This window comes from Aquarana catesbeiana, linkage group LG01, assembly GCF_042186555.1.
Source record: "Aquarana catesbeiana isolate 2022-GZ linkage group LG01, ASM4218655v1, whole genome shotgun sequence".
In the NCBI taxonomy this organism is placed as follows: Eukaryota; Metazoa; Chordata; class Amphibia; order Anura; family Ranidae; genus Aquarana; species Aquarana catesbeiana.
This window is the reverse complement of record NC_133324.1, coordinates 387,583,060-387,608,377: the sequence shown is the minus strand read 5'-3', so window position 1 is coordinate 387,608,377 and position 25,318 is coordinate 387,583,060. Positions and strand designations below refer to the sequence as shown.

The following is a 25,318-nucleotide window of genomic DNA, read 5'->3' as shown; positions in this document are numbered from 1 at the left end:
TCATAGCGTCAACTGTAAAGCAGAACGCTTCTGATATGCCGGCCAAACCCTGGGCCTGATGATCAGGAATAACTGAGTACCTCTATAAACTGGTCCTGTAAGGGATGAGTTACTCTGAACGCCAGCGCAGGTTTGAATGACTGAACCTGCGAGTGAAATAGTTTTTTTTTTTTAAAAAGGAACTCCAACATCTTATCTGTTGGACCCTTTAGCATATGAGCAGTGTCTACTGGACAAGTCAGGTTTTTGTTTACAGAGGATATAGCAGCATTAATTGCTGGAACTCCCCATAAAACCCTTCCTCCATAGAAGGAAGTATTGAGAACTTTTTCAGAGGAAAAAAACTTTATCTGGGTGCTCTCACTCAGAATACATAAGCTTTCTTAGCCATGAATGGATAGAAAAAGTATGAACAGATTGGGGGGCTTTTAGTAAACCCAAAGCAGAAATATGCTCATCGACTGACTGCGTTACTGGCAGTAAACGTGGAGTGGACCAATTCAGTGAGCGACTGTAAACAACCTTTCCTGCAAGCTTGATACTTCGCGTCAGGTTCTTCGGAAGAGGAGACATCAGCCTTTTCCTGGTCCTAGAGAGAAATTCGCCATCTCTCGCTCCTGTTCCTCAGTATGAGGGTCCTGAGCAATGGACAGGGACCTGTTACGCTTAGTCCCACTCTGGGATGCGATTAAAGCATCAAACTTTTACTTCAAGCTTAAAATGGTTGAAGAAAAAAAAACTCCTTAGTAATATACACAGGGCCTGCAGTGTTTAAAGAGCAGCTGCAACACTTGCCCCTCCTGACGACTCACCATTACCAGCCATATTACTCTCAGGGGAGGATGCCATCTTACTGGGATGGATCTAGGCTTGTGTGACTAAATAAGTCTTTCTAGTGCCCTTTATTGAGGTGTTTTTACCCCCCTTCTGCCATAGCCCGGTGCACAAAGCAAAGGTACTACCAGAAGGAATGCATATACCGCTTGAGCTATAGTCCAGCAAAGTTGCTGCTATTAATGCCCAGCAATGCGCAGCAGTAAAAATGTGTCAAAAGAAATGCCTGTGTCACCAAACCAGACCGAGCCTACAGCTCTTCCCCTTTTTCTTTTTAAAAGAAAACTTTTTCCCGCGCAAGCGGTGGACTACAGGTCCTCTGTGACCTACGGGAAGGAGCATCATGGCGTGGGGGGTCTGTAAGCCGCTGATCGCGCTAGTTTCCTTCTCTCTTTTTTTTTTTCAAAAGAAAAACTTAGAGCGCCTCTTCCCCCATGAAGAGGGGGAGACTGTCAAAACAGGGGGGCTATAGGTGGGGAGAAGAACCCCCCCTCAAGCTTACCGGAGGTCCTGCGGTCTGCCTGGAGGAAGAAGCATCTCAGCTCCCTGACACAGCATGCTCTCTCAGCGTGAGGCGGTGAGTGCGCAATACAGCCCCCAGTGGTGACATATAGGCATGACAACACTTACTAATCTTAAAAGGAGACATACATAAGAAAATGCAAAAAAAATTTCTTCAAAAACTCCACTTACCTTTCCCGCCGCAGGGTTTTCTGTGGTAAACCAACAGACCCAATCTTCACCCTTCACGGTGGGTTCCGTTAAACCTTCAGGAGCTGGGGATCCTCAGGAAACCCACTATACTGGACCTAGGGATGGTGAAATACCATAGATTCCCCAAGGGAATTGTCTTTCCCCCTTTTTTCTAAAATGTGGTTGGTCTTATTTTATATCCTTTAAGTTGCATTAATGGGTATTATTCCTTCTATGACACACTAATGCTCCTTAGAGCAGTCCAATAGGTGTTTTCATCTACCAAACCGTGTCCACATTCAGGATGCGATTTGCCATCAGATGACCTGTTTAATTTCTGGAGGAGTTTATAATCAATATGTATTAGATATCTTCTGCATCTAGAAGCATGTATAGACTATTATCCATGTATGAAATTAAGTCAATAATGTAATTTTTTTTCATTCATTTATAGTAATACTGTGTACAGGGCTTAACGAGTCTCCTGAAGTATATATATATATTATATATATATATATATATATATATATATATATATATATATATATATATATATATATATATATATATATATATATATATATATATTATTTATTATACACACACACACCTGTATGAAATTGTCAATTTTGGTTTTTATACATAAAATTATTTTGAATTTAAAAAACTTTTTTGAAATTAGTATAAAAAAAAAAAAAAGATATAATCATATAGTTCTAATTTGTATTCAGCATTTCAAAAAATCAATTGGCTTTATATGATCACCATCCTCAGCCCCGGAAGAATTTACCCCCTCCTTTCTGACTGGGCCATTTTTTGCGATACAGCGCTGCGTCGCTTTAACTGGCAATTGCGTGGTCGTCTGCCGCTGTACCCAAACAAAATTGACATCCTTTTTTCCCCACAAAAAAATATTTTGAAAAAAAAAAAACGCTATTTTTTACTTTGCGCTAAAATAAATATCCCCCCCCCCCCCACAAAAAAAAAAAATTTTCTTCCTCAGTTTAGGCCAATATGTATTCTTCTACATAGTTTTGGTAAAATCACAATAAGCGTATATCGATTGGTTTGAACAAAAGTTATAATGTCTACAAAATAGGGGATAGATTTATGGCATTTTTATTATTATTTTTTTACTAGTAACGGCGGTGATCTTTTATCAGGACTGCGACATTACAGCGGACAGATTGGACACTTCTGACACTATTTTGGGACCATTGACATTTATACAACGAGTGCTATAAGTAGCCACTGATAACTGTATAAATGTCATTGGCAGGCAAGGGGTTAACACTAGGGGACAATCAAGGGGTTAATTGCGTTTGCTAGGTGTGTTCTACCTGTGGGGGGATGGGACTGTCTGGGTGAGGAGAGCGATCTTTGTTCCTAAGCATTAGGAACAACAGATCACTTTCTTCACCCCTGACAGAACGGAGAGCAGTCTGTTTACATTAACCGCTTCAGCCCCAGAAGATTTTACCGCCTTCCTGACCAGAGCGTTTTTTGCGATTCGACACTGCGTCACTTTAACTGACAATTGCGCGGTCGTGCGACATGGCTCCCAAACAAAATTGACGTCCTTTTTTTCCCACAAATAGAGCCTTCTTTTGGTGGTATTTGATCGCCTCTGCGATTTTTATTTTTTTGCGCTATAAAAAAAATAAGAGCGACAATTTAAAAAAAAAAGCATTATTTTTTACATTTTGCTATAATAAATATCCCCCAAAAATATATAAAGAAACATTTTTTTTCCTCAGTTTAGACGGATTGTATTCTTCTACATATTTTTGGTAAAAAAAAAAAATCGCAATAAGCGTTTGATTGGTTTGTGCAAAAGTTATTGCGTTTACTAAATAGGGGATAGTTTTATGGCATTTTTATTAATAATTTTTTTTTTTACTAGTAATCAGCGATTTTCATTGTGACTGCGACGTTATGGCGGACATTTTTGACACATTTTTGGGACCATTGTCATTTATACAACGATCAGTGCGATTAAAAATGCACTGATTACTGTGTAAATGACACTGGCAGTGACGGGGTTAACCACTAGGGGGCGGGGAGGGGTTAAGTGTGTCCTAGGGGAGTGATTACTAACTGTAGGGGGATGGGCTAGCAGTGTCACTACACTAATCACTGCTCCCGATGACAGGGAGCTGTGATCAGTGACACTTGTCACTAGGCAGAACGGGGAGATGCTGTTTACATCAGCATCTCCCCGTTCGTCCTCTCCGTGAGGCGATCACGGGTATCCCCGTGACGATAGAGTCCGCAGGACCCGCGACCCGACTCACGGAGCTCCCGGCCAGCGCGCGCCGATGCCATGGCACGGCGGGGAATTCAAATGGACGTACAGGTACGCCCATTTGCCCAGCCATGCCATTCTGCAGATGTACGTCGACGTGCGCCGGTCGGGAACCGGTTAACAGCTCTCCATTCTCACCTTCTCAGGAACAATCGCGAGTATCGGGGCCGCCAGTCACGCGCACAAGCTCCTACGTCATGCCGCGCGCCCTTTGCTCCTTAAAGCGCCTATCGTACAGCTACGGCGATTCGCGCAGGTGTGCCACCGTCAATTGACGGCGGGCGGGTGGTCGGCAAACGGTTAAAAGTATTTTGGCATGATCAGTCATATTTTCAATATCAATGCCAACCTTTCACAATTTCTGCCAGGGTATGCAAACTTTGAGCACAACTGTATATTTTAAAAATATAGACGTGGATCCTGACGAAGCAGCCATATTGCGAAACGAGTCACTCCTGTATGCCACCACATTTGTACTTCTCAAATATGTATTGTTAACATATCAATTGATGCACATTGGCGCAGAATTATTTTTAATGTATTTTAACCATTGTAATAAAGATTTTAGCATTTAAATAGTTTGTATTTGTGTACCATTATAGCACCTTATAAGTCCCTTTGTCTTAACTCTATCCATTTTTGTTTTGGGATAGTGTATATGGAAACGATTACAAGTTTACACCTATTGAGATGGCATATTGGTGAGAAATTCATACACTGGAGCTTTTATCAGACAAATTGGCCATGCCAGGACAGGAAGCCAGGGATATATATGTGTGCCCTAGGTATATAGATGGACTTCTTTTCCCAAGTGTTTATGGAAGCCTGCATGTGTATGCTGATAAAATTGACAATAGCTTATTTTCAAGTGTTCTGTTCCAGATGTGGCAATCAGACTGCTCTGTCAGGAGTGGTTAATATATGCCAGGTCACTATTATCTTCACAGTTCAGGGATTACATTGAGAAAACCAAAAAAAAGGTAACATGAACAAGTAAAGCACATTTTTAGCTTTAATAGAACCAAATCTTGTGCCACTGAATAAACCCCAAAGATCTCACGATTAGATTTGTGTCTACAGACTGACCAGTTTATGTGAGGATTGCACTCAACAGCCTTTATCAATACCTCTGCAGGGCAGTGTTCATTTTGTCAATGAAAATTTTCATCATAGTTTTCAGTGACCATTGACAAAAATGATGACAAAAATGCCAATTTTCATCAATGAACAAAAACAGAATGAAAATATGACGGAGGGAGGTTTACCTACCTGAACTTCTGCTTTCCTCAAAGCTCTGTCTATTAAAGCCCCCGACTATCGGGAATATGTATTGGCTGAGGGACACAGGCTCTCATCAATCCTTTCCAATGCAATTCCACACATTACACTCATTAACACTGTTCTCTTTGGCACCCTCTGTTGGCCAATTCTAAAATCAGCAACACAATTCCATCCCCAGCCTATAATAATAGCACATTGAAGTTTAAACATGTACAGCACTATTACATAATAAGTAGGGGGCATCTACTAGCGGCTTAACCACTTCAGCCCCGGAAGGATTTACCCCCTTCCTGACCAGAGCACTTTATACAATTTGGCACTGCGTCGCTTTAACTGCCAATTGCGGGGTCATGCAATGCTGTACCCAAACGAAATTTGCGTCCTTTTCTTCCCACAAATAGAGCTTTCTTTTGATGGTATTTGATCACCTCTGCGGTTTTTATTTTTTGCGCTATAAACGGAAACATTTTGAAAAAAAATATTTTCTACTTTTTGTTATGAAAAAAAAATCCAATAAACTCAATTTTAGTCAAACATTTAGGCCAAAATGTATTCGGCCACATGTCTTTGGTTAAAAAAAATGTCAATAAGTGTATATTTATTGGTTTGCACAAAAGTTATAAAGTCTACAAACTAGGGTACATTTTCTAGAATTTACATAGCTTTTAGTTTATAAATGTCTCATTTCTTGAGGTGCTAAAATGGCAGGGCAGTACAAAACTCCCCCAAATGACCCCATTTTGGAAAGTAGACACCCCGAGGAAGTTGCTGAGAGGCATGTTGAGCCCATTGAATATTATTTTTTTTTTTGTCCCAAGTGATTGAATAATGACAAAAAAAAAAAAATTACAAAAAGTTGTCACTAAATGATATATTGCTCACACAGGCCATGGGCATATGTATAATTGCACCCCAAAATACATTCAGCTGCTTCTCCTGAGTACGGGGATACCACATGTGTGGAACTTTTTGGGAGCCTAGCCGCGTACGGGGCCCCGAATACCAATCACCGCCTTCAGGATTTCTAAGGGCGTAAATTTTTGATTTCACTCCTCACTACCTATCACAGTTTTGAAGGCCATAAAATGCCCAGATGGCACACCCCCCCCCCCAAATGACCCCATTTTGGAAAGTAGACACTCCAAGCTATTTCCTGAGAGGCATGGTGAGTCCATGGAATATTTTATATTTTGACACAAGTTGCGGGAATGTGACAAATTTTTTTTTTTTTTTTTTTGCACAAAGTTGTCACTAAATGATATATTGCTCACGCAGGCCATGGGCATATGTGGAATTACACCCCAAAATACATTTAGCTGCTTCTCCTGAGTACGGGGATACCACGTGTGGGACTTTTTGGGAGCCTAGCCGCGTACGGGGCCCCGAAAACCAATCACCGCCTTCAGGATTTCTAAGGGTGTAAATTTTTGATTTCACTCTTCACTGCCTATCACAGTTTTGGAGGCCATGGAATGCCCAGGTGGCACAAACCCCCCCCCCCCCCCCCCAAATGACCCAATTTTGGAAAGTAGACACTCCAAGCTATTTCCTGAGAGGCATGGTGAGTATTTTGCAGCTCTCATTTGTTTTTGAAAATGAAGAAAGACAAGAAAAAACATTTTTTTTTCTTTTTTCAATTTTCAAAACTTTGTGACAAAAAGCGAGGTCTGCAAAATACTCACTATACCTCTCAGCAAATAGCTTGGGGTGTCTACTTTCCAAAATAGGGTCATTTGGGGGGGTTTGTGCCACTTGGGCATTCCATGGCCTCAGAAACTGTGATAGGTAGTGAAGAGTGAAATCAAAAATTTACGCCCTTAGAAAGCCTGAAGGAGGTGCTTGGTTTTCGGGGTCCCGTACGCGGCTAGGCTCCCAAAAAGTCCCACACATGTGGTATCCCCGTACTCAGGAGAAGCAACATAACGTATTTTGGGGTGTAATTTTACATATTCCCATGGCATGTTTGAGCAATATATCATTTAGTGACAACCTTGTGCAAAAAAAAAAAAAAAAAAATGTGTCTCTTTCCCGCAACTTGTGTCACAATATAAAATATTCCATGGACTCGGCATGCCTCTCAGCAAATAGCTTGGGGTGTCTACTTTCCAAAATGGGGTCATTTGGGTGGGGGTTTGAACTGTCCTGGCATTTTATGCACAACATTTAGAAGCTTATGTCACACATCACCCACTCTTCTAACCACTTGAAGACAAAGCCCTTTCTGACACTTTTTGTTTACATGAAAAAAATTATTTTTTTTTGCAAGAAAACTACTTTGAACCCCCAAACAGTATATATTTTTTTAAAGCAAATGCCCTACAGATTAAAATGGTGGGTGTTTCATTTTTTTTTTTTCACACAGTATTTGTGCAACGATTTTTCAAACGCATTTTTTGGGGAAAAAACACACTTTTTTAAATTTTAATGCACTAAAACACACTATACTGCCCAAATGTTTGATGAAATAAAAAAGATGATCTTAGGCCGAGTACATGGATACCAAACACGACATGCTTTAAAATTGCGCACAAACGTGCAGTGGCAACAAAATAGATACATTTTTAAAAGCCTTTAAAAGCCTTTACAGGTTACCACTTTAGATTTACAGAGGTGGTCTACTGCTAAAATTTCTGCCCTCGATATGACCTTCGCGGTGATACCTCACATACATGGTGCAATTGCTGTTTACATTTGACGCAAGACCAATGCTTGCGTTCGCCTTAGCGCGAGAGCAGGGGGGGGCAGGGGTGCTTTTTTTTTTTTTTTTCTTTATTATTTTTTGCTTTTTTATCTTATTTTTAAACTGTTCCTTTCATTTTTTTTTAATCATTTTTATTGTTATCTCAGGGAATGTAAATATCCCCTATCATAGCAATAGGTAGTGACAGGTACTCTTTTTTGACCCTAGATCTCTCCTCTGCCCTCAAAGCATCTGACCACACCAAGATCGGTGTGATAAAATGCTTTCCCAATTTCCCAATGGCGCTGTTTACATCCGGCGAAATCTAAGTCATGAAATGCTTGTAGCTTCCGGTTTCTTAGGCCATAGAGATGTTTGGAGCCATTCTGGTCTCTGATCAGCTCTATGGTCAGCTGGCTGAATCACCGGCTGCATTTTCAGGTTCCCTGTTGGGACAGGAGAGCCAGAGAAAAACACGGAAGACGGTGGGGGGGGGGGGGGGGCATTCCCTCCCACTGCTTGTAAAAGCAGTCTAGAGGCTAATTAGCCGCTAGGATTGCTTTTACATGAAAGCCGACCGCTGGCTGAAAAGAATGATACCAAGATGATACCTAAACCTGCAGGCATCATTCTGGTATAACCACTCAAAGTCGTGAATTACGTACCTGAAGACAAAAAAATGGTTAACAATAAAAACACAGTAAACGGTAAAGTTTAAAAAAATTGCATACCTGAAAAGCAAACGTGATAAAACATAATAACAATAAAACATTGCAGAATAGAATACAGTAAAAAAAGAGTAGAATAGAGAGAGAGAATAGAGAGAAGAGAGAGAAGAGAGAGAAGAGAGAGAAGAGAGAGAAGAGAGAGAGAGAGAGAAGAGAGAGAGAGAGAGAAGAGAGAGAGAGAGAAGAGAGAGAGAACGAACAATAAAACGACAACTATTTTTTTTTATGTTATATATTTATTTATTTTTTTACACTTTTTTTTGTAACTAACTTTTATAACTGTAACCGGTTCCAGGTTCGGGTCTCTCAAAATGCGATGGCATCTTGGGAGACCCTGTGAAAGTGTGTCCTAGTCTGTGCAATGCTGTACCCTACGCTAATACTCAACTAGTGTATGGTAGCATTCAAAACATTCACCAATGCAAAGACCAGGATTGTCAGGACAGGAGGGACAATAATAGAGGGTGTCATGCCTATCTATATCTGCGCTTGCTGCAGACACGACATCTTTTTTGGGGGAGTTTGTTGGGTAGGGGTACTCGGGAGGACATAAAGAAAATGCCTCTCATGCAGCCAACTGCATTTGGTTGGGGATGTGAATGGGGGAAGTACGGGTGCTGCAGAAGTGGTGGTTCCCAATTAGGATTGGCGAATGCAGCAGGAAGGGCATTATGGGCACGACGGGCCTGTGTTTGTCTTCTTCTTGGTGGCAGCGCGACACTACTTGTGCTTGCCACCTCACCAGCTTGAACTGCATTTATGGGACTCGCCATGTCACCAAGTGTTACTGCAGTGCTGGTTTGACTACGACCGGGGTGTACTAGGCCGCTGGTGCTTGCCAGTTCACCAAAAAAACTGTCAGCGATCACAGGGATCAGGCCTGACTCTGCGAACGCTGCAGTTATGCGTTTAGTGTTTTGTAAGTGACAGTGATCGATCTATACTGCACTTGGGTGGGCTGGGCGGAGGGGCAAAACGCAGGTGCTAGCAGGTATCTGGGCTGATCCCGCTAACACTGCGTTTTTGGGAACCCTAAACTGCTGGGGATGCTAGTATAGATCTGATCGGATCAGATATTGATCCGTTCAGATACTATACCACTAAGGGAGGTGTACGGTGCGTGCGTGGGTGTTATCGCTACTGGCGCTAACCTGACGCTGTCTGGGGCGACGCATATCACCGCCGGGCGAACAGGGGGCTAAACCTTTATTTGGTAATAAACGGCGGGTGCCCTGACACTATAAAAAATAAACGAACTAACCAGCATCACACCTAATGGTTATACGGTGATAAGTGGTGAAAGGGTTAACTAGGGGGCAATCAAGGGGTTAAAACATTTATTAGATAGTATATGGGGGTCCCTGACGCTATAAAAACGCTGACGGTGAACCTATATATTTACCTCCCTAACTAGCGTCACCTGTGACACTAATACAGCGATCAGAAAAATGATCGCTTAGTGACACTGGCGACGGGGGGGGGGGGGGGGGGGTTGATCAAGGGGTTAAAAAACTTTATTGGGGGGGTATCCTAGACCTAAAGGGGGCTAACACTAACTGCCCTACCACACTAACTGTCACAAACTGACACCAATGCAGTAATCAGAAAAAAAATAATAAAAAAAACTGCTTGGTGTCAGTGTGACAGGGGTGGGGGGTGGGGGGGGGGTGGAATCGGAGGGGGATCGAGGCTGTAATGTGTGCCTGGCATGTTCTAGTGTGTGTGTGTGTGTGTGTGTGTGTGCACTCACATTACAGTCTTCTCTCCTCTGCGCCGGAACGGAAAATACCGAGCCGAGGAGAGATGACATCATTTCCTCTGCCTGTGTACTATACAGAGGCAGGGGAATGATCTGATTGGCTGGGAGCGATCACGAGGGGAGTGCCACGAATGGATGGCCTCCCCCCTCATCTCTGAACGCTCCCAGTCAGAAGCCGACCACCTTTTGCACCACATCTCTTCAACTAGGGATTGCCATGGTTTTATTCATTTATCTGCATATAAAGTTGTCATACATCAACACTCAGAAAAACACCATGACCATTTTTTTTTTAAATAAATGCCGTGGCTTAGCGCAGTAGCCATCATGTTAGTATGCAAGTAGTTGTGAAAGCTCAACAAATACAACTCCAATAATAATAATAATAATAATAATAACAACAATAAATACTATCACACTTCTAAGGGACAGGAGAAACACAGATCGAATGCTACCGACGACAAAAAAAAAGGCAGAATGTAAAATTATTATAGACTGTAAAATATATACTGAATTGATATATGATGTACAGTGTAACACTTTATTGGAAATCTGTTTATGAAGGGGGGAAACTTTGGACTTTTTTTCTCTACAGCTTTCACGCATGTTTCCACAAATTTAATGTATAACATTGCAGTAACAGGCTACAGTTTTCATAGTCATCATGGCCCATCTGCACTAAAATGTATTTTTTTTTTTTTAAACATAGGTTGTTTGTAGTAGCAATACTACACCTATAATTTAAGTATGGCAAGCCACAGAAGGAAATCTGACCTACACAGCCATTTCAATTTCACCACACTTTGGTATGTATCCATTGCTTTTCTATATAGCATGGAAGATTGGATTACTTATCAAGGACCTTTTTACTCACTGTTCTCGGAATATATTTCCTGGAAGTCTCCTGCAGTCATGGAAAAATTTGAATTTGTTGGGAGGTCATGAGGATTGACATCAGGAAAGTAAACAGGTCTTACTTGATCTGCCGATCTCACGTTGTTGCTAAACTGATGAATCCAAGGATAAAGTTTAAAAGTATTAACGTGTGAACATCTGTAAAAAACAGACAGGCAATCATGCAGGCTTTAGAAACCATTAGTTAATTAAGCAAATGGATATCCTAAAACAAATCTCAACAAAGGCAAAAAGAAAAAAAACACAGATTTTAAAAACTCTTAAAGTGGGAGTAAACTCCCTTGTATGATTTTTACCTATACACAAGCCTATAAGGCAGCTTACCTACAGTATGTCACAAAAGTGTACACCCCTCCCATTTTTGTAAATATTTAATTATATCTTTTCATGTGACAACACTGAAGAAATGACACTTTCCTACAATGTAAAGTAGTGAGTGCACAGCTTGTATAACATTGGAAACTTTTTTTCCCTTCAAAATAACCCACAGCCATTAATGTCTAAACCGCCGGCAACAAAAGTGAGTACACCCCTAAGTGAAAATATCCAAATTGGGGCCAAAGTGTCAATATATTGTGTGAATACCATTATTTTCCTGTACTGTGTTAACCTTCTTGGGCATGGAGTTCACCAGAGCTTCATAGGTTGCCACTGGATTCCTCTTCCACTCCTCCATGACGACATCATGGAGCTGGTGGATGTTAGAGACCTTGCGCTCCTCCACCTTCCGTTTGAGGATGCCCCACAGATGCTCAATAGGGTTTAGGTCTGGAGACATGCTTGGCCAGTCCATCACCTTTACCCTGAGCTTCTTTAGCGAGGCAGTGGTCATCTTGGAGGTGTGTTTGGGGTCGTTATGTTGGAATACTTCCCTGCGGCCCAGTCTCCGAAGGGAAGGGATTATGCTCTGCTTCAGTATGTCACAGTACATGTTGGCATTCATGGTTTCCTCAATGAACTGTAGCTCTCCAGTGCCGGCAGCACTCATGCAGCCCCACACCATGACACTCCCACCACCATGCTTGACTGTAGGCATGACACACTTGTCTTTGTACTCCTCACATGGTTGCCGTCACACACGCTTGACACCATCTGAACCATATAAGTTTATCTTGGTCTTATCAGACCACAGGACATGGTTCCAGTAATCAATGTCCCTAGTCTGCTTGTCTTCAGCAAACTGTTTGTGGGCTTTGTGCATCATCTTTAGAAGAGGCTTTCTTCTGGAATGACAGACATTCAGACCAGTTTGATGCAGTGTGCGGCATATGGTCTGAGCACTGACAGGCTGACCCCCCCCGACCCCCCCCTTCAACCTCTGCAGCAATGCTGGCAGCACTTATACATCTATTTCCCAAAGACAACCTCTGGATATGAAGCTGAGCACGTGCACTCAACTTCTTTGGTCGACCATGGCGAGGCCTGTTCTGAGTGGAACCTGTACTGTTAAACTGCTGTATGGTCTTGGCCACCGTGCTGCAGCTCGGTTTCAGGGTCTTGGAAATCTTCTTATAGCCTAGTCCATCTTTATGTAAAAGAAAAAAAGAAAACCCGCCGTTCCAGGTGAGACCAGGAAGCCTAATGATCCAGTAGGTGCTCGCCTCTGCACACAATGAAATTAGAAGAAATGGCCGCATACAACTGTAGATCAAAATACTATTTATTTGGACTATTAGTGACTAAGCGCATGTGAAGTGTGCAAAACGCATCTACCCAGCATTCTGATGCCTGTAGTTTTTGGGATGTTCAAATAAAGAGGATTTTGATCTACAGTGGTGTGCGGCCATTTCTTCTAATTCCATCTTTATTTAAAGCAACAATTATTTTTTTCACATCCTCAGAGTTCTTTGCCATGTGGTGGCATGTTGAACTTCCAGTGACCAGTATGAGAGCAAGCAATAACACCAAATTTAACACACCTGCTCCCCATTCACACCTGAGACCTTGTAACACTAACGGGTCACATGACACTGGGGAGGGAAAATGGCTAATTGGGCCCAATTTGGACATTTTCACTTAGGGGTGTACTCACTTTTGTTGCCATCGGTTTAGACATTAATGGCTGTGTCAGCAAAGTGTCATTTCTTCAGTGTTGTCATATGAAAAGATATAATAAAATATTTACAAAAATGCGAGGGGTGTACTCACTTTTGTGAAATACTGTACTGTATACACACAGTAAATATCTCCTAAATGTTCAGTTTAGGAAATATTTACTTTAGATGAAGCCGGTGACATCACCAGCGCATGCGCCCTGAAGGATTGGCATACCCGTGCCGTTCCTTCAGAGCCGTGCTAGAAACATCAACAACCACGTATGAGTGGCGTCTTCAGTGGTGACAGTGCGTCGCTGGAGGGCTTAGTTTTCAGGCAAGTTTGTCATAATGTGCTAGTATGTATATGACAAACTGACGATGCTTTTTCTTTTTTTATGCAGTTTACTACCGCTTTAAGCAGGCCATAGAGTATGTGACTCTTTCCTGCAACCACAGGAAAAAAAAAAATACTACATTCCCCAATCAACAGAGTCAGTGTTAACAGAGGAATCCCTCCCATTAATCTTCAAACCTTCACAACACATTTACAGAAATCACAACTTCTTTCCCAATTTCTATTTCTGCAGAATCTTGGAAGCCTGTTTGCCTTCTAATGTAAACACTCAGAAGGTGCAATAGGCTGACTTCTGCTGAAAGAAAAAAAAAAAAAAAAAAAAAAAAAAAAAAAAAAAATTTAAAGAAAAGAGTTTATTTTTTTCTTAATATTTAATGTCGGTAATATATTCAGGTAGTAAATATATATATGTCTGCGCACTGCACTTAATATTTAATAAACATGCAAATGAGGTGAAACAAATGTCAATGTAAAAAAGAGAGACAAATAGTTCCACAGTAGCGCACTAAATTAATCTACAAATCTCCTAAATATTAGCATTGTGAAATGATCAATATAAAACACCCATACATAATGAAAAGTGTCCATATGACATATCCCAAAAAATTGTTAAAAAAATAAATATATGCGCCAAAATATGCAAAACAATATGGTAATACTGTCCAACTTAAAGTCATGAAAAGATGGATCAATCAGATTTTGTTTCACTATCAAAATCCTTCACCAAATTGATGTGTGCCAATTCCACTCCCTTAAAAATAAAGCTCACCAGATGCTGTTGCCATTCACTCTCGTGTCTGGCAAATATTGCCTTATTATATGTTATTGAAGAGCCAGTTGTACACGCCAATCTCCATCCAGATTAATAGAGACTCTCCACATGTGGGGATAGAAACACTATTGAAGGCTCTGTCTCAATTTCTATCTCCACATGTGGAGAGTGTCTTTATTAATCTGGATGGAGATTGGCGTGTACAAGCGGCTCCTAAATAACATCTAATAAGGCGATAGTTGCCAGACACAAGAGTGAATGGCAACAGCATCTGGTGAGCTTTATTCTTAAGGGAGTGGAATTGGCACACATCACTTTAGTGAAGGATTTTGGTGGATCAACGAGATTTTGTTTCACTATCTTTTCATCACTATTAGCTGGACTGTATTACCATATTGATTTTCATATGTTGGCGCAATATATATATATTTTTTTTTTGAAAATGCCATATGGACACTTTTCATTATGTATGGGTGTTTTATGTTGATCATTTCTCAATGCTAATATTTAGAAGATTTGTAGATTAAATTTAGTGCGCTACTGGGGATCTTTCTTTCTCTCTCTTTTACATTGACATTTGTTTCACCTCATTTGCAATATATTCAGGTAATATTAGTCAATAGAATTTAGTTTGGTTTTTTTAGATTTTAAAGTTGCACTTCTGTTTGTCAAAAAAACAATGTTTGTTTATGAAACTTGGTTTAATTCATAAAGATATAATATATCACAATGGCTAAATCTATGTATGCAGTGCATGTTCAAAGCTTAATACCATAAATAACATGTTTTTTTTTTACTCCAGGAGTATATGATGAGAATAAATAGAGAAATGCATTACAATTTAACTAAACCCATTAGATTTTAGTCAACTAAAACAATTCAGATTACTAAAATACGACTAAAACTGCATTTAAAATCAAAAGACTAACTAAAACTAAATTGAATGTCAAAATTAAAGGGGCGTTCCACCCAAAAGCGAAACTGCTGCTTTAAGCACTCCTCGACCCCTTACATGCCACATTTAGCATGTCATTTTTTTGGGGGGGGGTACCTGGTTTTGACAGGTACTTCCTGTCCCACTTTCTGCTTCCGGCTGCCTAGGCGACGACTCCCTCTCTGCATTCTTCTGGGACACGTCACAGGTCCCAGAAGATTGCCTGGCCACTAGGAGAGCACACGCAGTCACAGCTGGGTGACCACACGCAATGATGGCGGAGGGGGGGGGGAGGAGCGAGGTGTGGGCAGCCGCATCGCTCGACCGTAGGACAGGTGAGTGTTTATTAAATGTCAGCAGCTACACTTTTTGTAGCTGCTGACTTTTAATAAACTTACAAATGAGTGGGACTCTGCTTTAATGCAGGTTTGCTATCCGGTATAAAAATCCACAAAGTGTGTACACTCCTTTAATGTACACACTGTGAAATTCAGCCTGATCACCAGTGTCAGTGTTTTCTTTTCTCATGATATCAGGTCTAAAAACATATGAAAACAGAAAGATTTTATTTTCAAATTTAATTAGCACCTTATTTGGTGGGTGGGAAAAACCAGGGAGGGCAAAATATAAGCAGAATAAACTTCACCACTAAAAATGATCAAAGAAATTAGGTGTCCACCTATAACAGAGTTTATTTACAAGAAATAACAAATGAATACATCTTCACTATTTAATAAAACTATTTTGGAAAGGCTAAACCCATATCCACAACAGTCTGCCAACAGATTTAAATTTACATTTTTCAGTTGATCCAACCCCTCTTGAACAACTGTAAAATACAAGATGACTTACCTATTCAATACAAAGTTGGAAGAGAAAAGCATGAAAAAGCTCCATTCATTTCCTTGGCACGCATAACCGTGTTTTGCGATTTCCCAAGCCAGTCTACCAAGTCCTGCACCAGGCACTAAGATGCTAATTTGGGACACATCACTTTAGGAAAAAAGAAAAAACAAACCAATAAAAATGAGTCAACGCAAAAACACACAGAAGAGCAAAGCAAGTCAGAAAGACGTACTTTGTGTAAAGTGAGAAAATATCACTGTAACAAAAAACAAAAGCATGTTGCATGGGTCTACCTAACGGTGTTCAATCTTTGGACAACATTTAGGTAAAAAGCCACAATACTGTACTGCTGCAAATCTGAGATTTTATGATTGCCATGTAACAATTGAGCGATAGGATTATTTCATGAAGACAAGTGTTTATTTTCTAGAATCGATCAGGTCAAACTGGCATCACCAAGTACTAACTTCCAGGGAAAGTTAAAGCGGAGTTCCACCCTAAAGTGGAACTTCCACCCATCGGATTCCTCCCCCCCTCAGATGCCTCATTTTGCACCTTTCAGGGGGGAGGGGGGTGCAGATACCTGTATAATACAGGTATCTGCACCCACTTCTGGGAATAGCTGGCCGCAAATGCCCCCCCCCCCCCGTTGTGTTGTGGGAAACACACAGTTCCCGCAACACAACGGGGACCAGTGTAGACGCGCAGCGCGACTCGTGCATGCACAGTAGGGAACCGGGCAGTGAAGCAACGCTTCACTTCCTGATTCCCTGACCGAGGATGGCGGTGGGGGCAGCCGAGAGACGATCGATCGGCTGCCGACATCGCTGGACCCCGGGACAGGTAAGTGTCCATTTATTAAAAGTCAGCAGCTGCAGTATTTGTAGCTGCTGGATTTTAATATTATTTGTTTAAGGTGGAGCTCCTCTTTAACAAGCAGTCCTGGTAGAAAATAAAGCTCAAGCAACTTTTTTTTTTCCTTTCAATTGGAGGACGAGGGGCTTTCTCAGCTAAGCTTGCCCTCCCAACCTGTATGTCTGAGCTAAAGGCAGATTCTAGAAAGTAAACACTACATGAATCACCTGCCCTTACTCAAGATGACCACCGCTAGAAATGCTACGGAGGTGTTTTCAAAATGATTTCTCAATAAAATAAAGCATGGAGACATGGACAGATGGATTAGTTTGCTTGGAATATTAAAAATTAAAGTGTTTTCAGTTTCTGGTGCTCAGATACAGTTAAGTTCTGCTTTAAGGAATACAGGGGGTTATTTACCAAAGGCAAATCAACTTTGCACTACAAGTGCAAACGTGCACTTGAAATTGCACTGAAAGTGCACTTGGAAATGCAGACGCTGTAGATCTGAGGGGGACATGCAAGGAAAATAAAACACAGCATTTTAGCTTGCACATGATTGGATAATAAAATCAGCAGAGCTTCCCCTCATTTCAGATCTACCCCTCAGATTTACAGCAACTGCACTTCCAAGTGCACTTTGCATCCCCACAGTGTTGTAATCTTCCTGATTGGACAATAAAAGGAACAGCAATTAATTTTTGAATCATACACTCTGCATTCTTCTCCTGGCAGCACCCGTGCATGCATCAAAGCCTGAATAGGGCTTCTCTGCACGGAATGAGGTCTCGTTCACATGGGTGTATCGCCGTGCAAAGGCCATGTTTGCCTGCACGGGGATGCACAAGTGTCCCATTCTTTCCCATGCCAGCAGTCCCATTCACGTCAATTGGGACACCGCAGCTATGTCCATGCGTCGCAACTGATATGTCCCCCCTCCCATTTTCACAACCATGCATGCAGGTGCCCGAATGCACACAGTCAGCGTTTGGGGACCCACGTTTGTCAAATTGGGAGCAGCATTTTGGTGTGGGTGAGATTTGAGCCATACAAAATGTATGTGTGGTGCGATTCCTGTGCGAATAACATGCAGTGTCCCGCACACACTAGTGTGAACCCAGGCTAAAGGGAACTCTTGTTCCAGTGACAAATGCTCAAGAGGCGATTGCCTTCATTTTAGGAAGATTTTCTCGCATTCACTGTTGTGTCTATAACACAGAAAATCTCCCCAATGGACCCAAATACCAAGAAAAAATAAAAAACATCTGACAGACTTTACTCCACCATTAAATGGATAGGCCTTACTAAATAAAATTCTAATAAATACACAGCATTTTGACAACGTTTTATGTGACTGACAGCCCCCAATAAAATAGCAGCTTGTAAGGTCTCTCTGGTGTGGTGACAACACAATGCAGTGTGTATATAAACAAATTTGCATACGCTCGTTCTCTGTGAATGGAGCAAAAAAAAAAAAAAAAAGAAGCAAATTAGACTATTTGCTGTACTAAATGTTGGTTTTTGTTATAGCTTTCTAAATGAAAGCTAAAATCTAAATGCACTGTTAACCACTTGCTTACTGGGAACTTAAACCCCCCTCCTGTCCAGACCAATTTTCAGCTTTCAGCACTGATGCACTTTGAATGACAATTGTGCAGTCATATAATACTGGAGAGGAGACACTGCGCTGTGTGAAGGTTCAATCCAACAATAGCTTGTATATATCAAATAAATGAGTGACAGTTCAAACGGATCTGGACAAACACCCAAGTGAGCCCAATCAACGAATAAGTGCCACCACCTTATAAAAATCTTGCTTACCAGATAGCAAGCAAATCCAAACAGACGGCTATTGTTGGATTGAACCTTCACACAGCGCAGCTTCAACTCTCCATTCTGTTTTTGTGTATCTCGCAATAAGCTGCTGCTGCTCTTTGGACTTAAATTTTCAATTTTCTTCAATTTCTTTCATTTTTTTCCTTTTTAATCAATATCGTCAATATAATCTAATCTAGCACAGTTTTTCCTTTTTTATTTAGTCATACAACACTGTACCCAAATGAAATTTTTATAATTTTTTTCCCACAAATAGAGCTTTCTGTTGGCGGTATTTGATCACCTCTGTCTTTCTAAATTTTTTTAACAAAAAATAAAAACTGCAGAGTTAAAAAAAAAAAATAAAATAATAATATATATATATATATATATATATATATATATATATATATATATATATATATATATATATATATATATATATATATATATATTTTAATACCAATGTGTATCAAGTGATGGTATTGAAATGGTTAAAACAAGCTCATGGCTGCTTCTGAATATCAACCTTGTTTGTTGAAAGTATCTCCAGGGTGCCCGATTACTTCTACAAAAAAGTGGCATAACATATATATTTGTACAAAAATTGCAGATACATTTATTTACGTTTGCTATAAAGATACATTACCATTTCTCTTTGGGAAAAGATTTTAGAATCTCTTCAACGATAGGCTGATAACATGCATCTCTTTCCACCTTGCCTTCTTCACTCCAATCACGTACAAACTGCTTTATTGTGGACTTTAGCTTGTCCATATCGAAGCTGGATGCAGGACTCAGTTTTCTATGACTCTATGGCACAAAAAGAAAGACTTCCAAATGAGCCCATTCTTTTATGGGGCATGTGAGCTACTGTTGGATCACTTAACAGATTAGTTATATCTATTGAGGTGTATCCGACTACCTGCAGGCAGCCGCTTCTGGTGAAAATCTTTCTGCAGTGTCACCTTCACAGCCATCGCATAATGCCCTGACTATCCTCAAGCACTGTGAGGATATTAAGTATAAATAAATACATATTTTCTGAAAGCAGAGACCCTGGAGAATAAAATGGCGGTAGTTCCAATTTTTTGTATCACATGATATTTGTGGTTTACAAACATTTTCAGTAACAAATACACTAAAGTTAATTTTAGGGCCCATGAGGGGGAGGTTTGGGTGCAATTTTAATTTTTATACCTTTTTGACCAAAAGTCTATGTGATATAATGGGGTTCATTTACTAAAATCAGAGAGTGCAAAATCTGGTGCAACTGTGCACAGTAGCCAATCAGCTTCTTACTTCAGCTTTTTCAATTAAGCTTTGACAAAAAATACTGGAAGCCGTTTGTTTTCTATGCAGAGCTGCACCAGATTTTTCACTCTCCAGTTATAGTAAATCAACCCCAATGTCTTTATGACATCAAGTAAAGATGTCTCTTTATTGAGACATCAGGTCTATTAGACTTCACTTACAGGGGTCAGTGAAAGCTGACATTCGGCTTGTAAAACATACAAACTCCTTCTCTGAATGTAAAAAGATTAAAGTAAGCTTGTCACCACAGGGTCACTTTTACAAAAACGCCCACCTGTAAAAAGGGTTTGTATTCTTCGCTTTCTAGCAGCCTGTGAAGGGAAAAGCTGTAGCTTCTCCGCTCCCCAACTACTGTAACAATGCGACCAAATGGTAACCTTTGACCTGCTTAATTGCTTTGTTAAAAAGCAACTGAACTGTGGAAGCTGAGTGCAAAAATAAAAAGGCAGAGAACAATTAGCACATGCTCAGTCCATTTGTGTGACTGCCTATGAAATACTCACATTACTGTCATACTCCTTGTTCTCAAACATGCGTGTGCAGTCATTCACAATCATCTGCAGGATCTCCTGATTCTGATCTGCACATCTGCGCAGTCTATCCATGTTAGAGAGGAAATGTGGAATCAATTTTTGTTGATATTTCGGAAGACACTTGAATTGATTCTCTGCTCGGGTTACACGTTCATAGATGTGCGTTCTGCAGTTAAAACACAAAAGGAACAACAACAAAATGTTATACCTCCAGCTAAGCCAATGACAGTCCATGGCACTCAGTGCTGTATAGAATTTAGGATATGAATGGGAAGACAACCCAGACCTAAAATTGTTTCATACTGTATGAATGCACTTAATTGAATTAGAAAAACCTGTTAAAAAAAAAGATGTACTGGAGAGCATGCGGGCTGTCATTGCTGACCACTTCTTGAAATGCTGGTTGCCTAACTTCTGTGTTAAACCAAAAGATTCATAACCTTCTGCGTCATTGACTTGGAAAAAGCATGCAAATGAGGTGATCTGACACAAAGTACTAAAGCTAAGGTCAAGTAACTAAAATGTTCAGACGTTTGCAACTGCTGCCTACAGGTTTCTATTAGTACAGGTGTACTTTCAAGTCCAACTTCAGCCAAAACCTGCTGATCCAGCCAAAGATCAGTGTATAGCCATGTTGAAACAGAATTATTATGGTTTTCTTTTTTAAGCTTCATCCTATTCCCTGTGAGCTACTAATACATAAAAAATATTTCCAGATTTCTGAGAAGTGCACCCTGTTAAAATCATAGTAAATACCTGTGGGAGGGACTACAGTCTTCTCTAGATTCTTATGCCAGAAATCTTATCAGGATCCACCTCCTTTCCTTCTCTGTCAGCTCTGGGCTGTCTGCTTTCCCCCTCCTATACATATAGTTTCTGCACACTGTGTAGCTGCCTGCCATGCTGCAGTTTTGACTTATGAAACGCCCAGATAAAAAAAAATTGACAGTTACTTACCGATAACTGTTTTTCTAGGATATCTTCCAGGACGGCATAACCTGAGAGATGACTGGTCCACCTGACAGGAAACACAATCAACATACAAGGTTAAAAGGCCCCTCCCTTCCCCCTGCACCTCAGTTCTCCCAAAGTAATAGGTTATCCGGGTGACAGAGAGAAACTCTTCCCGTAGTACTTATATTAAAACATGGGTGGGAAGTAGGCCTGCCGTCCTGGAAGATATCCTAGAAAAACAGTTATCGGTAAGTAACTGTCAATTTTCTCTAGTCATCTTCCAGGACGGCATAACCCGAGAGGATGGACAAGGAGTTCAAGGCCTACCTCAGGGCGGGACCACCGCTTGTAGCACCTTCCTTCCAAATGTCAGATCCTGGGGCGACAGCAGCTCCACTCTATAGTGTTTCAAAAAGGTATCCTGCTTCGCCCAAGTGGCTGTGCGACAGACCTGTTCTATCGAGGCCCCAGCTCTCTCTGCCCAAGAGGCCGCCAAGGATCTTGTTGAATGGGCCTTAAGGTTTCCTGGTACTGGGGAACCGGTCTGCTCATAGGCCAATGTTATTGTCTGCCTAATCCACCTAGCCACAGTAGATTTAGACGCCTGCCCTCCCTTTCTAGGGCCGCTAAATAAAACTAAAAGATGATTCGACTTTCTGTAGTCCTTTACTCTATCTAGATATGTCAATAAACATTTCCTGACATCTAATAAATTAAATTTCCTCTCCTTCTCATTTTTTGGATTATCACAGAAGGAGGGTAAAGTGATCTCCTGAGATCTATTAAACTTAGATGCGACCTTGGGAAGATATAGTGGGTCCTGTCTAAGAACCACTCTATCCTCCAGAATCAACAGAAAAGGCTCCTTAACTGACAGGGCCTGTAGGTCGCTCACCCTTCTGGCCGTGGTTATGGCCAACAGAAACGCTAACTTAAGAGTCAAAAACTTAACTGAAATCTCTTGCGCTGGTTCGAAGGGCGCTTTCGTCAGCGCCTCCAAAACCAGAGATAAATTCCATGGAGGAAATACATTCATTCTGACAGGGGTTACCCTCTCCCTTGCCAGAAGAAATCTCTTAATCAGAGGTTCTAGTGCGAGCCTCTGATCCAAAAATACCGATAACGCTGCTATCTGTATTCTCAAGGTGTTCGGGGAAATCCCCTGATCCACCCCTGCTTGCAAAAATTCCAGTACCACTGGTACTGAAGGGTAAGACACCTCCTTATCACGGCACCACTGTGAGAAGCAATTCCACACCTTGGAGTAGATCCTCCTGGTGACCAGCTTCCTGCTGCCCAAGAGGGTCTCAATTACCCTATCAGAGCACCCCTTACCCCTAAGGATCTCCTCCTCAAGAACCATGCCGTCAGTTTGAGGAATCCCGGGTCGGGGTGGAGGACTGGCCCCTGTAGGAGAAGATCTCGTCTGATTGGAAGACGGAGCGGAGGAGAAATTGACCACTTTTTCAGAGTGGCAAACCAGGTCCTTTTTGGCCACCATGGGGCTATAAGGATCAGTCCGCAATCTGAGCGGGCCAATTTTTGTAAGACCCGTGGTATTAAGACTAGTGGGGGAAAAGCGTATGCTAGATGGAAGTCCCAGTCCTGAGACAGAGCGTCCACTCCCTGGGATCCCCCTTCTCTGTTGAGAGAGAAAAAACGATCCACTTTTTTGTTCCCTCTGTGGGCAAAAAGATCTATATCCGGAGTCCCGAACATCTGACTTATCTGGAGAAAGACCTCCTGATTTAACTCCCATTCCCCCTGAAGGATGGGTTGCCGGCTTAAGAAGTCTGCTACCACATTGGCGGTTCCTCTTATGTGAACCGCCGATATGGACTGAAGATTCTCTTCGGCCCAGTTTAGGATGTTCAGGACTAGACTCAGTAGTTTCCTGGATCTGGTGCCCCCCTGACGATTCAGGTAAGAGACCGTTGTCACATTGTCTGACAGGACTTGGATCTCCAAGCCCTGAATCCTGTCTCCAAAGGATACCAACGCCTGGCCCACCGCCAAGAGTTCTCTGTGGTTGGAGGATGCCCCTGCCTGAGAAGGCGTCCAGGCCCCCTGTGCCTGGATGTCCCCCAGGTGAGCGCCCCAACCCCAAGCGCTTGCATCGGTAGTGATTCTTGTGGGATTCCACTGGTCCCAGGGTAAGCCCACCCTGAGCTTGTCCTGATCCAGCCACCAATCTAGGGAGGTCCTTACTCTTGTTGGAATAGACACCCTTGCATCCAATGACTCTCTCCTTTTGTCCCAGGAGGACAAAAGGAAGAACTGCAGCTCCCTGGAGTGGAGCTGAGCCCAGGGAACCGCTGGAATACACGAGGTCATTAGACCTAGGACCCTCATGATATGCCTGCGAGAGCACTCCCTGGTTTCTTTTAAAGAGGATACTGCTGTAACCACCTTTAATCGTTTTTCCTCTGGAAGAAACAGTTTCTGAACCTCTGTATCCACCAGATATCCCAGGAATACTTTTATTTGGGACGGTGCCAGAGAAGATTTCTCTCTGTTTACTATCCAGCCCAAGGACTCCAGAGTGAAAATCACTCTGCCTACGTCTATCTCCACCTGCTCTAGGGATTGCCCGTATACCAAAAGGTCGTCTAGGTAGGGTATAAGGGACACCCCCTGTAGGTGTAGGTAAGCTACAACCTCTGCCAGGACCTTTGTGAAGATCCTTGGGCTTGCAGCTAATCCAAAGGGAAGAGCTCGGAATTGCCAATGCTGAATCCCTTCGCTCGTAAGGACTGTGAATCTCAGCAGGGACTGGTGTTCCCTGGTGATCGGGATATGAAGGTAAGCATCCCTTAGATCTATCGTGGCTAAGAACGCACATCTTAATAGGTGCCTGCGCACCGTGTATATACTCTCCATCCGGAAGCTTTTTTGTCGCAAAAACCTGTTCAATTTCCTGAGATTTAATATCAGGCGAAATTTCCCTGACGGTTTTTGAACGACAAATACATGGGAATAAAACCCTTGGTAAAGCTCTTCCGGTGGAACGGGGATGATCACCTCCTGGAACACCAATCCCTGCAAGCTGTCCAACAGCCCTGCAGCTTTTGAAGTTTCCTTGGGGAGACGGGTCAGAAAAAAGTTTTGAGGGGGAGGGGACAGAAATTCCAAACGATATCCCTCTGTTACAATCTGCAAGATATAGGGGCTTTCGGAGATTCTCTTCCACTGAGGGACAAAGTGGGACAATCTCCCCCCTACCCTGATGCTGGCGTCACTTAGACTGCTTGGTGGCGTCTTTAGGTCCAGAAAAGAGCAGACTACCTTTTTGTGCGCTCTTTCCCTTTCCCCACCTCCTATTCGCATCCTTTTTTCCTTTGAATTGACCCTGGTTAACGGAGGGACGAAAAAACTTCCTGCCCCTTGCTCTTTTAGCTTTGACCGGGAACTTTTTTCCCTTTTCTGCTGACCTTGACAGCACCTGATCCAGGCCAGGTCCAAAGAGTTGTGAACCTTCAAAGGGCAAACCACATAGCCTTGATCTAGACATATGGTCCCCTTCCCATGATTTGACCCAGACTGCCCTTCTTGCGGAGTTAAGAAGGGCCGCAGACTTGGCTGTGTTCCTGACAGACTCCACAGCCGCATCTGCCAAATATGCCACAGCTTTACCTATTATTTCTAAGGAGTCTGTGATCTCTTTGGAATCACTGCCTTTAGAAACATGGTTAGAAAGTCTGCCTAACCA

At 41.9% G+C, this 25,318-nt stretch overlaps 1 protein-coding gene across 3 annotated transcripts in view; it reads right to left on the bottom strand.

The window, feature by feature from the left end:
- CARNMT1 (carnosine N-methyltransferase 1) overlaps positions 1–25,318 on the bottom strand; it is a 55,550-nt gene that overhangs the window by 18,157 nt on the left and 12,075 nt on the right. For all 3 annotated transcript variants that reach the window (XM_073634220.1, XM_073634227.1, XM_073634237.1), the window contains exons 2-5: positions 20,626–20,821; positions 19,458–19,621; positions 16,145–16,285; positions 11,155–11,333 (exon numbers count right to left, since the gene is read on the bottom strand). In XM_073634220.1, the coding sequence (XP_073490321.1) occupies positions 11,155–11,333; positions 16,145–16,285; positions 19,458–19,621; positions 20,626–20,821 (680 nt within the window). The remainder of the gene's footprint in view (positions 1–11,154; positions 11,334–16,144; positions 16,286–19,457; positions 19,622–20,625; positions 20,822–25,318) is intronic.